Raw genomic sequence first — 13,662 nt, forward strand, 5'->3', positions numbered from 1 at the left:
AGCTGGCGGAGTCGTTAGCATGCCAGGCTAAATGCTCAGCAGCATTTCATCTATCTTTACATACTGAGTTCAAATTCCAGTGAGGTCGACTTTGCCTTTCATCCTTTTGGGGTCAATAAATTAAGTACCAGTGAAACAGTGGGGTCGATGTAATTGGCTTACATCCTCCCCCAAAGTTTCAGGCTTTGTGCTTTTTGTAGAAAGGGTTGCTAATAACACCTAGAAGAAGAGGCTTTTTTTTCCACTCACCAAAATGAATGGAACTTTAGCCAGGGAGGAACTGATGTCATCAGGCAGTGTCCAATGATCTTCAGGATGTTTTGACCATGAATAGTAACACTCTCCCACTGGTGGGTCAGCAGAGGTGGCCTAATCACTGATCCTCATCTCCTCCAGCCGGCAATCTTACGGTTCTAGTATATTTTACGTCAACTGACCACGTGTATTTGTTTATATATGATCATCGATTTCCGTAAAAAACTTTTATTTTTTTACATTTATTTTTTTACATATGGGGTCGGGGGGAAATGGGATCTTTGGGGTCAGGGTTAGGGTTACGGTTAGGGTTAGAGTTACGGTTAGGGTTAGGGTTTGGGGTTAGGGTTACGGTTAGGGTTTGGGCTTAGGGTTAGGGTAAGGGTTTGGGGTTAGGACCCTAACCCTAACCCCAAAGATCCCATTTCCCCCCAACCCAATATGTAAAAAAAATAAATGTAAAAAAATAAAAGTTTTTTACGGAAATCGATGATCATATATAAACAAATACACGTGGTCAGTTGACGTAAAATATACTAGAACCGTAAGATTGCCCTCCAGCCTTCCAGCTTAATTCCTCTCTCTTGCTCCATAACCAGCAAGAGGCTCTTTCATATCTTCTACTTTTTACTTGTTTCAGCCATTAAACTATGGCCATGCTGGGGCACCACCTCGAAGAATTTTTAGGCAAATGTATCAACCCTAGTACTTATTTTTTTAAGTCTGCTACTTAGTTTATCAGTCCCTATGGTATCAAGTCCATAAAACGCTTAGCTTTACAGTGTCTCTTCAGACCCTAATGGCTAGTGGCCTATAACTTAGTTCAAAGTGGAAGGAGAAAAGGCTTTGTGGCTAGTTGTTGAACACACAGACAAAGGAGAAGGGTTAAGCGCAAGGGACTGTCTCCCTTAGACCACCATCCGTCATTGACCTAGTCAGCTTGTGGGTCCCATCAAGTGCTTACATAATTTCACATCCATAATTGTCTTTATCTAATTACTCTACTGCTCTAAAACTCAAGAGTGTGCTTCTCTTTCAGATTTATGATTTACTGATGATATATATATATATATATCACCGTGATCACCGTGACCGACCAGGCTATCAGATGTTGCTACACATCGCTGGTCACAATGCGCTTCAAATGACGCCACCCTGCTGGCTAAGCGAGCAGGCCAACAGAAGAGAGTGTAAGAGAAAGTTGTGGCGAAAGAGAACAGCAGGGATCACCACCACCCCCTGCCGGAGCCTCGTGGAGCTTTAGGTGTTTTTGCTCAATAAACACTCACAACGCCCGGTCTGGGAATCGAAAACTGCGATCCTACAACCGTGAGTCTGCTGCCCTAACCACTGGACTATTGTGCCTCCACACACACAATATACATACTATATATATATATATATATATATATATATATATATATATATATATATATATATATACATCATCACATTTAGAGTCCGTTTTCCATGCTAGCATGGGTTGGGACGGTTCAACTGGGGTTTGGGGAGCCCGAAGGCTGCACCAGGCCAGTCAGATCTGGCAGTGTTTCTACAGCTGGATGCCCTTCCTAATGCCAACCACTCCGAGAGTTGTAGTGGGTGATTTTATGTGCCACCGACACAGGTGCCAGACGAGGATGGGCGAACGGCCACGCTTGGATGGTGTTTTTTATGTGCCAACGACAAAGGTGCCAGACGAGGCTGGCAGACGGCCACGCCGGATGGTGTTTTTATGTGCCACCGACACAGGTGCCAGATGAGGCTGGCGAACGGCCTCGATCGGATGGTTGTTACGTGCCCACAGCACGGAGGCCAGTCGATGCGGTATGGCTACGGCCACGTTCGGATGTTTTTCTTGTGTGCCACTACAATCAAAAATAAAAACATGATGCCAAGGATTCAGCGCGGGTAACATATGTTTCGGGCCTTTATTAGACAGATTTATAACAATACATAATGTATGTCTGTGGCCTTCTTCAGCGCGCACAACAACTTCCACAAGGACATGTGGTTACATCAAAAATTCTGGTTGGGGATGAAAATCCTCTCATTCGCATTATGTCGTACGCGAATGAGAGGATTTGCATCCCCAACCAAGAATTTTGATGTTTGTAACACATGTCCTTGCAGACGTTGTTGTGCGCGGCTGAAGAAGCCACAGACATATATTATGCATTGTTATAAATCTGTCTAATAAAGGCCCGAAAACATATGTACTGCTGAATCCTTGGCATCATGTTTTATTTTGATCAATTTACTCCACCACCTACACCACCAAACGGTATACACAGGTGCTTATAATTATCAAGTACTCACCCCGAATTTCTATAATATATACATATATATTATACATATATATATATATATATAATTTATTATATAGAAGGAGCTTCTACAGGCTAGAACTGTTTCATTCAAGAGAAATCTTCAGGAAGCTAGTTTAACAAGAATTGTATTGGCATTTATACATTTAGGCAGGTTTAAAGGGGGTGTTGGTGGGGGACTTTTGGGGGTAGGCATAGCGCAAAAAATCATACTTGGGGGAGTGGTCAAGGAGTCAGTGTTAAATTAGATAGGAGAATAAATAAAAAATAAAAAATAAAAATAAAAATAAAAAAAATAAAAAATAAAAAATATAAAATATAAAAAATAAAAAATAAAAAATAAAAATAGAAAATAAAAAAAAAAATTATAATAAAAAATAAAAAATAAAAATAAAAATAAAAAAATAAAAAATAAAAAACAAATAAAAAAAAAATATAAAAAAAATATATATATATATATATATATATATAGTATATATATATATATATATAAAGGGGGGGATAGAGTTTTAGGTAAATAAGGAGATCTCACTTATACCTCTACACATACACACATATTATACAATCACACATACATATACATATCTACACATACACATATCTATGTATACATACACACACTCACTTGCATACACGTATACACACATGTTATATACACACACGACCACACATACATATACACACGAAAAATATATATATACACATACACACACATCTACTCACATACACGCATACACACACAAATCCATACACACACATGCACACACAGCACACTAGTCCCTATATACACATATATACACATACACACAATATATATACACCCACACATACACATACATACACATATATATACATATACACATACATATACACATATATAATACATACCATATATATATATATATATATACAATGTATATACAATGTGTACCCATGCATACCTACACCCTACACACAAAAATAATATATATACATATACAAATACAGACCCATTCCTAATTTTAATTTTATTATCTTCGTTTATTACTTTTGTTATCTTTGGCCGCTGGTCACAAACATCTTGGCTATGACAGCCAGACCATTTATCCGTCTACTGGAAAACAATTACTCATCACTCACGCACACTCTTTAGCACGTACACTCACTCATTCGTACACTCATACGCATACACGCACGCACGCGTTATACATAATACATACATCTACATACATTCACGTATATACACATACGTACGCGTACCTACAGATCATGTCTACACTCTTAGAAGGCTAGTCTATACATATACACCAATAAATATAAATACACACACATACATGTACACCTACATACAAATACATACATGTACATATATATATATATATACATATATATACTATATATATATATATACGCGTACCTACAGATTCATGTCTACACTCTTCGAAGGCTAGTCTATACATATACACCAAAGTATAATACACACACATACATACATGTACACCTACATACAAATACTTACAAGTACATATATACATACTATATATATATATATATATACACATATATACATATATATATTCATACTAACATGCATACTCAAAAAATAAGTAAATAGTAAAATATATATACGCGCAGTTATTCATACATGCATACTCAAAAAATAAATATTAAGTATATGTACGTGCAGTTACCTATTATATAGACGGATACATACATATATAATAAACTTACACACAGAATATATATATATATAATATATATATAATATATATATTATATATATATTATATATATATATATATATATATATACACATACATACATACACACACATATATATATAAATATATACATACAACATACACCTACATATACACACATACATACATACATATATATATATATAATATATATATATCTATATATATATACACACAGACACCATATATACATATATCTATATATATATATATATATAATATATATATGTATGTATGTGTGTATGTGTATATGTAGGTGTATGTGTGTATGTAATATTTATATATATATGTGTGTGTATGTATGTATGTGTATATAATATATATATTATATATATATATATATATATAAATAATATATTAGGGAATATATCCAAATTTAAGTGAAAAAATCAGATTTAGGATTAAATCAATTTTATAGTAAATATTATAAAATATTATTTGAGACAAAACAGATTTTGCAAAACAAACAAGGAAGACTTAATCAATACATAAATTTAATAAATAGTCTATTGACTATTTATAAAATTATGTATTGATAAGTCTTTCCTGTTTGTTTTGCAACATAGTGGTTTGTCTCAAATATATTTTATATATATATATATAGCTATAATTGTATATATATAGATATATATATCTATGTGTGTAGTATAATGTATGTATCCGTCTATAAATAGGTAACTGCACGTTACATATACTTATATTTATTTTTTGAGTATGCATGTAGAATAACTGCGCGGATATATCTTACTATTTACTTATTTTTTAGTATGCATGTTAGTATGAATATATATATGTAATATGTGTATATATATATATATATGTATGTATATAATGTACTTGTATGTATTGTATGTAGGTGTAACTGTATGTATGTGTGTGTATTTATACTTATGGGTGTATATGTATAGACTAGCCTTCGAAGAGTGTAGACATGAATCTGTAGGTACGCGTATATATATATATAGATATATATATATATATGTATATATATATATATGTACATGTATGTATTTGTATGTAGGTGTACATGTATGTGTGTGTATTTATAGTTAGGTGTATATGTATAGACTAGCCTTCTAAGAGTGTAGACATGAATCTGTAGGGACGCGTACGTATGTTATATACGTGAATGTATGTAGATGTATGTATGATGATATAACGCGTGCGTGCGTGTATGCGTATGAGTGTACGAATGAGTGAGTGTACGTGCTAAAGAGTGTGCGTGAGTGAATGAGTAATTGTTTTCCAGTAGACGGATAAATGGTCTGGCTGTCATAGCCAAGATGTTTGTGACCAAGCGGCCAAAGATAACAAAAGTAATAAACGAAGATATAATAATTAAAATTAGGGAATGGGTCTGTATTTGTATATGTATATATATATATGTGTGGATGTGTAGGTATGCAGGGTACACATATGTATATACATGTGTATATTATATTATATATATATATGTGTATGTATTATATGTGTATATGTATGTGTATGTATGTATATATATGTGTATGTATGTGTATTGTGTGTGTGGGTGTATATATATGTGTATGTGTATATATGTGTATATAGGGACTAGTGTGCTGTGTGTGCATGTGTGTGTATGGATTTGTGTGTGTATGCGTGTATGTGAGTAGATGTGTGTGTAGTGTGGATATATATATTTTTCTGTGTGGTATATGTATGTGTGTGTGTGTGTGTATATATACATGTGTATACGGTGTATGCAAGTGAGTGTGTGTATGTATACATATATATGTGTATGTGTAGATATGTATTGTATGTGTGATTGTATATATGTGTGTATGTGTAGAGGTATAAGTGAGAATCTCCTATTTACCTAAAACTCTATTCCCCCCCTTTATATATATATATATATATATATATATATATATATATATATTTTTTTTTTTTTTTTATTTTTTATTTTATTTTTTTAATTTTTATTATTATTATTTTTTTTTCTATTTTTTTTTTATATTTTATATTTTATATTTTTTATTTTTTATTTTATTTTTATTTTTATTTATTCTCCTATCTAATTTAACACTGACTCCTTGACCACTCCCCCAAGTATGATTTTTTGCGCTATGCCTACCCCCAAAAAGTCCCCCACCAACACCCCTTTAAACCTGCCTAAATGTATAATGCCAATACAATTCTTGTTAACTAGCTTCCTGAAGATTTCTCTTGAATGAAACAGTTCTAGTCTGTAGAAGCTCCTTCTATATAATAAATAATTTTACTCTGCTATGTATTGAGTACCTTATTTACTGTGGTTAACCCCGAATCAACCGGGGACTACATATATATATATATATATATATATATATATATACACACACACACACACACACGACACACTTCTTTCAGTTTCCGTCAACCAAATCCACTCTCATGTCTTTGGTCAGCCCAAGACTACATAAACCTATAAATAATCCTTCAATGTCTACTCTTCCATGCTTACATGGGCCAGATGGAATTTAATGAGGCAGATTTTTATGGCTGGATGCCCTTCCTGTCACCAACACTCACCTATTTCCAAGCAAAGTGATATTCACTCACACACACACACACACAGAGTCAGACATGTTCTTCATAGAAATGAACATCCTTGCTTGCATAACAGTGAGTTTCGTTTACAATCATCAAGTGATGTCTAGAAAAGGTGATAGTAACACACACATCATCATCATCATCATCGTTTAACGTCCGCTTTCCATGCTAGCATGGGTTGGACGGTTCAACTGGGGTCTGGAAAGCCAGAAGGCTGCACCAGGCTCCAGTCTGATCTGGCAGTGTTTCTACAGCTGGATGCCCTTCCTAACGCCAACCGCTCCATGAGTGTAGTGGGTGCTATTTACGTGCCAGGCAAGGCTGGCAACGGCCACGATCGGTTGGTGCTTTTTCCGTACCACCGGCACGGAAGCCAGTCAAGGTGGAGCTGGCATCAGCCACGTTCAGATGGTGCTTTTTACGTGCCACCGGCACAGGGATCACAACTACAATTTCCATGATTTTTGATGTTGATGTACTTGACTAAATAGGTCTCCTCAAGCACAGGGTCGAATCGGTGTTTCTTTACTTGCCACCTGCACAGGAGTCAGTCCAGCGGCACTGGCATCGCCCGGGTGCCAGTCATAGGATTTGGTTCAATTTCGATTTCGATTTCACACATATACGTATATATGATGGGTCTCTTTCAGGTAGAGACAACCAAGTCCACCCTGATAGTGCGTAACTGGACATCACTGGAGACAGGTGACATGGCAGAAGGTGCTTGTGAGAGAACAGCGACAAAAATTGGTGGGTGTTCAAAGATGGACAGGACGGCTGATGGACAGTGGTCAAGCTTTAGAGTAGAATCCCACTCCCCATCCTGGAAGACTGTTGTGATGAGGTCATACATAGCAGGAAGGGGACACAGGAAGGGGAAGACGGATGTGTGGATAGTGAATCACTGACTAGGAGGAAACAAGGGAATTATTTGAAAACAATATTTACACACACACACACAACATAAACACACACAACACGCAACATAAACACAAGTACTACTTAAGAAGAGTGATGCCGGTGCGCGCACTCGCGTATCCGCACTAGCTAGACGTGACTAGTCGATCCTTACTTTGTGTTTTTGTTTTATTTACTTAGTTTTAAAAAATTATTTACTTTGTGTTTTATTTACTTTGTTTTAAAAAAATTATTTACTTTGTATAAAAAAATTATTTATTTTGTATTTTATTTACTTTGCTAGGTAGCCGTATGATCGACTAGCCACGACTAGCTAGCGCGGATGCGCGAGTACGCGAGTGCGGGCACCGGGACCACTCTTCTTAAGTAGTACCATAAACACACATCACACACATTTGTAAGTGTGTAATTGACGTCATAAGAATTTTACAAAATGTCGAGAGAACGTGAAATAATTCTGTTTTAGAAGAACGGATCGCGAAGCAGATAAAGCTATAAATAATAGCATGTAAATAAGGGGTTGAAAAAACAATTTTGGATAGAAAAAGTCGAGAACTGTCATGTTTACCGGCGATTTGGGTTCGACTTCCACAAGCAGCCTTCAACTTTTTCTATCGAAAAGCGTTTTTTCAACCCAACATTGACGTGCAGTTAATTATAGTTGTGTGTGTATGTGTGTGTGTGTGTGTGTGAGTGCATAGGTGCAACAGTTTTTGTTGACCAAAGTTCACTAGAAACGAATTGGTTGGACTAAAACGTTGCTGTGATTCAGGATCGATCTCAAAACAACAGGGTAACAAAGCGTACTTCTTATGTACATAAACCATATCAAAAGAAAAACGAGCATTCACGCGCGTGCGTCTCTTCCTCTCTCTCTCTCGTTTCTCTTTTTTACTTGTTTCAGTCATTTAGTCGAGCAAATCGACTTATTCTTTGTAAGCCTTGTACTTATTCTATCGAACTCTTTTGCCGAACCGCTAAGTTACGGGGATGTAAATACACCAGCATCGGTTGTCAAGTGATGTTGGGAGACAGGCACACAAACATATACATACACATACATATATACGATGGGCTTCTTTCAGTTTCCGTCTACCATATCAACTCACAAGGCTTTGGTCGGCCCGAGGCTATAAAAGACACTTACTCAAGGTGCCACGCAGTGGGGACTGAACCCGGACGCATGTGGTTGGTAAGCAAGCCACTTACCACACAGCCACTCCTGCGCCTATGTATGTATGTTCGTATGTATCTTATGTATGTATTTATGTCATGCATGCATGCATGTATGTATGTATGTATGTATGCATGTATGTATGCATGTATGTATGTATGTATGTATGTATGTATGTATGTATGTATGTATGTATGTATGTAAGGTTTAGAATGAATGAACATGTGGAGAATAAGGGAGTGTTGCTTTTTGTGTGTGTGTGGTTTGTAGGAGGAGGTGCTTGGGTCGTGCGGGCCTGGACAGCCATCAGGGAACTCAGGAATCTACCCATGGCCAAAATGTGATATGGCTATTGGGATCTTTTCCTTTTGAACGGCACATGTCAACACAATTTCTAGTTAACTAAACACTTTTAAACTTCGTATACTGGTAGAATGTGTTTATAAAACATCTTTTTCTCTTGGCTTTATCGAGAAAATTCTATAGTTTGTAAGATATTTCCACTTTAATTTCGAGCATTTCGGCAATTTTAATCAATCGCTATTGTTACAACAGAACATGTGCCTCTCAGCTGGAGGATTGACAAGGCATTGCAGCTATTTCTTCAGGCAGCACAGGCTATGCATTATGTAATTGAATGTGCAAATCTTTCGCCGCTCCTAAGAGTCATGCAAGGGCCTCACACGGCATCACCAATGATTCATTTCAAAGATTCTTTCGGTCTAGCAATGACTTTGCTCGTATACGAGGAAGCAGTTAAGATTTATGTTATGTCATATATGTGTGTGTGTGTGTGTGTGTGTGTATGAATGTCGACCGAAGCCTTGTAAATAGATTTGATAAATGAAAACTAAAAGAAATGGTGGACATACATACATACATAATGTTTGTGGTACTACTTAAGAAGAGTGGTCCCGGTGCGCGCACTCGCGCTAGCTAGTCGTGACTAGTCGATCCTACGACTACCTAGCAAAGTAAATAAAACACAAAATAAATAATTCTTTTACACAAAGTAAATAAACCACAGAAACACAAAGTAAGGATCGACTAGTCACGACTAGCTAGCGCGGATGCGCGAGTACGCGAGTGCGCGCACCGGGATCACTCTTCTTGCGTAGTACCACTGTTGTGTTGTATTTGTCCCGACCACCGCTTGAAAACCGGTGTTGGTGTGTTTACGAACGCGTAATATAGCGGTTCGGCAAAAAGAATGGATAGAATAAGTACCAGGTTTAAAAAAAAAAGAAAAAAAAACAAGTACTGGGATCGACTGAATCCCTTCAACGCGTTGCCCCAGCGTGGTCGCAGTTCAATGACCGAAACAAATAAAAAATATATATAACACACACACAACTGTGCGATTTCAGTCACCTTGGGACATTCCATCAATAACTTGATAAAGAAAGACATCGAGGTGATGGTGCCAGATATTTTCCAGGGCCAAAGTACTAGAGGCCCTAAGTTCGTCCCTTACAGACCTGTTAGGGAAATAGGAGCCAAAATTTCCTTGGAACTATCAGCTTTATAAATACAAAGGAAGGACATATGGAATAATGGAAGTCCTGGTTGCACACAATCAGACGAAAAGGTTGCAATGGCCACAGATGGGATGGGATGGCACAACTTTGATTATATCTGCTTTTCGTCAGGGTCGACCTGGAGCACTAAACAGATCCCATTTTATGGGCCGACAAGGGAGCTCGGAGAGGTTAGCAAGAATTTGTAAGAGAAACAATCAAATTCCCTTCTATTGAATCCTAACTATAGCAAAAAAAAGGGGGGGGGGCATGTAGGAGAATGTGGTCCCCTTTTCTTATACACAAAAAGGCGGGATGATCACAATTGGAATGTCTTTGATCATACATCTGCTCGATTAGGGCCGAGCTAGAGCTGAACAACCGCCACCACAACCACCACTGTTATCACAAATACTGCGTGTTATTGAAGACATTAATCAACAAAGCGAGATGATCACAAGTGGAACGTCTTTGCTCGTGGGTCTGAACCACCACCACCACTACTACTACTGTAAATACTACTATTATAACTATTACAACTACAACTAATAAATACAGCGAGTTCGTGGATGTGAAGTTAATTAATAATGATCAACAAATAAGTCTGGAGCTACTTTGTGGACGGTCGATCGGTCGGTCGCTCGACGCGCTAGAAATGGCAGCTAAATCTTCCAATATTATACAAACACGCTCACTAATATTATACAAACTGACTGGATGGTCACGGCTAAAATTACCTTTAAATCGTATGGGCTCACCTATTTAAATAAACTCCAACTCATTTTGATAAGTGAAGGTAAGAAAGAAAGAAAGAAAGAAAGAAAGAAAGAAAGAAAGAAAGAAAGAAAGAAAGAAAGAAAAAAGAAAGAAAGATAGATAGATAGATAGATAGATAGATAATTAGATAGATAGATAGATAGATAGATAGATAGATAGATAGATAGATAGATAGATAGATGATAGATAGATAGACAGATAGATAGATAGATGATAGATAAAGCAGTATCGTAGCTTTACCTTGGCAGTTCCGGGTAGCGATTCCTTAAGGGTAGCATGGAGCTGTACCAATTGGTCTTGTGTTAATACTTTGTACATCATCTCATCGCTGTTTGATGTTGTGGTTTATCCTAAAACTTTGTCTTGTTGTTTATGGGGCAGAAAGAAAGAAGAAAGAAATGCCCGAGAAGAATTTATGTATGAGGAAATAGATGTTGTCTGTGGGTGGTTGGATAGATGGTAGCTACATGGCCATGTTGTGTCCTTCTGATGTTTTTAGTTATGTAAAGAAATGAGGAACGTGCGACGGGTGGAGTGTGAGAGAGAATAGATACAGAGAGAGAGAATAGAGAGTGTGGAGAAACAGAGAGAGACAGGGTAGAATGTAGAGGGAAGAGAGTGAACTGGTTGGTTCGAAGGGGGAGAGAGGAGGAGGAGAAGAGAGATATGAAAAGGTAGGGAGGAAGAAAAGGGAAAGTAAGAGATACAGAGAGAGGAGAGAGGAGAAAGGGAAGCAAAAGATGAAGTTAGAAGAACGGGAGAGTGAGAAAAGATAAAGAGAGTGGACGACGAGAAAGAGGGAAGTAAGAGATAAAGGGAGGGAGATAAAAGAAAGAGAAGAGACAAGGAAAGTAACGCGAGAGGAAGTCAGAGATAAAGAGAATAGACAGAGAGAGAGAGAATAGAGAGTGTGGAGAAACAGAGAGAGACAGGGTAGAATGTAGAGGGAAGAGAGTGAACTGGTTGGTTCGAAGGGGGGAGAGAGGAGGAGAGAAGAGAGATATGAAAAGGTAGGGAGAAGGAAAAGGGAAAGTAAGAGATACAGAGAGAGGAGAAAGGGAAGCAAAAGATGAAGATAAAAGAACTAGACGGGGAGAAGAGATAAAGAGAGTGGACGACGAGAAAGAGGGAAGCAAAAGATAAAGGGAAGGGGATACAAGAAAGAGAAGAGACAAGGAAAGTAACAGGAGAGGAAATCAGAGATAAAGAGAAAACAAGAGGGTAGAGAAGAAAGAGAAGAGATAAAGAGGGTAGCGAGAGGGAGAAGAGATAAATAAAGGGAGAAGCGAGAGATAAATAGAGAAGAAATGAGGGAAGTAAGAAAGACAGAGGAGATAAATGGAGGGACTCGATAGAGTGAAGTGAGAAATAAAGAGAGGGTAAGAGATAAAGTGAGAGGGACGGAAGAAATAGGGATAACAGCTAAAGAGAGAGGCGAGGGAAGAGAGCGATATAGAGAAAGGATGAGAAAGAGACAGAGAGAGAGGGACGATAAAAAATCAGAGAGGACGAGAGAGAGAAAAGATAGGTGAAGAAAGAGGGAAAGAAAGATAGAGACAGACAGAAGAGAGAGAGAGAGAATGAAAGACAAAATCATAAGATAAAGGAGGTGGAGGAGAAGAAGTAGGGAAGGTAAAAAAGTAAAAGCAGATAGGAGAGGGAGGCGAAAGGAACGAGGGAAGAAGAAAATGATGAAGAATAAGAAGCAACAAGGTCGATTATGAAAAAGAGGGAGACAGAATGTGGTGTGTACGTGTGTGTGTATGTGTGTGTCTATAAGTATATGTGCTTGTGTTAATGCGTGTGTCTGTGAAAGCGAGGGGGAAAGTAGTAGTGATAGAGAGGGAGTAAGAAAGAAAGAGTGTAAGTTATAGGGAAGAGATTAAAATAGAAAGGAGAGAGTGCAGATTGAAAACGATAGACTAAGAACTGTAAAGGGGGGAATACAGGAAGAGGGTAAGGTATGCGTGTGTGTCTGAAAGAGAGTATAATGGGGGAACGGGAGGGGTGTCTACACGCATATGATTACAATAAACGGATTCTTCTCCACCTGTCTATAATGCAAGCATAGATTTATGAATGCATATGTATACATAGAGAGAGAGAGAGACAGAGTAGCACAGAGAGAGTGGGTATCCGTTTATTGTAATCACGTTTCGGATCTTTTTAGTTAAAAATGACTAGCTGATAATATTAAGCGGAGCATTTAAACGAGTGTATTTGGGTCCCATTTATTGTATAACATTTGATAACATCTGTGTGTATACACACATATCACATACACACACACACTCACACACACACACATACACACACATACACACGCACACACATACACATCACGTCACACACACACTCACACACACACATACGCACGCACGCACACGAGTGTAATATTGATCTCA

The 13,662-nt window shown here is 37.4% G+C and overlaps 1 protein-coding gene across 1 annotated transcript in view; it reads right to left on the reverse strand.

Annotated features, from left to right (window-relative positions):
- The window catches only part of LOC115223248 (glycine N-acyltransferase), a 29,553-nt gene extending 17,637 nt beyond the window's left edge, over positions 1-11,916 (reverse strand). The window contains exon 1 of the mRNA XM_029793746.2: positions 11,498-11,916. Within this exon, the coding sequence (XP_029649606.1) occupies positions 11,498-11,578 (81 nt within the window). The 5' untranslated portion in view covers positions 11,579-11,916. The remainder of the gene's footprint in view (positions 1-11,497) is intronic.
- Between the last annotated feature and the right edge of the window lie 1,746 nt (positions 11,917-13,662).

The sequence above is a fragment of the Octopus sinensis genome, linkage group LG22 (assembly GCF_006345805.1).
Source record: "Octopus sinensis linkage group LG22, ASM634580v1, whole genome shotgun sequence".
NCBI classification, from domain to species: Eukaryota; Metazoa; Mollusca; class Cephalopoda; order Octopoda; family Octopodidae; genus Octopus; species Octopus sinensis.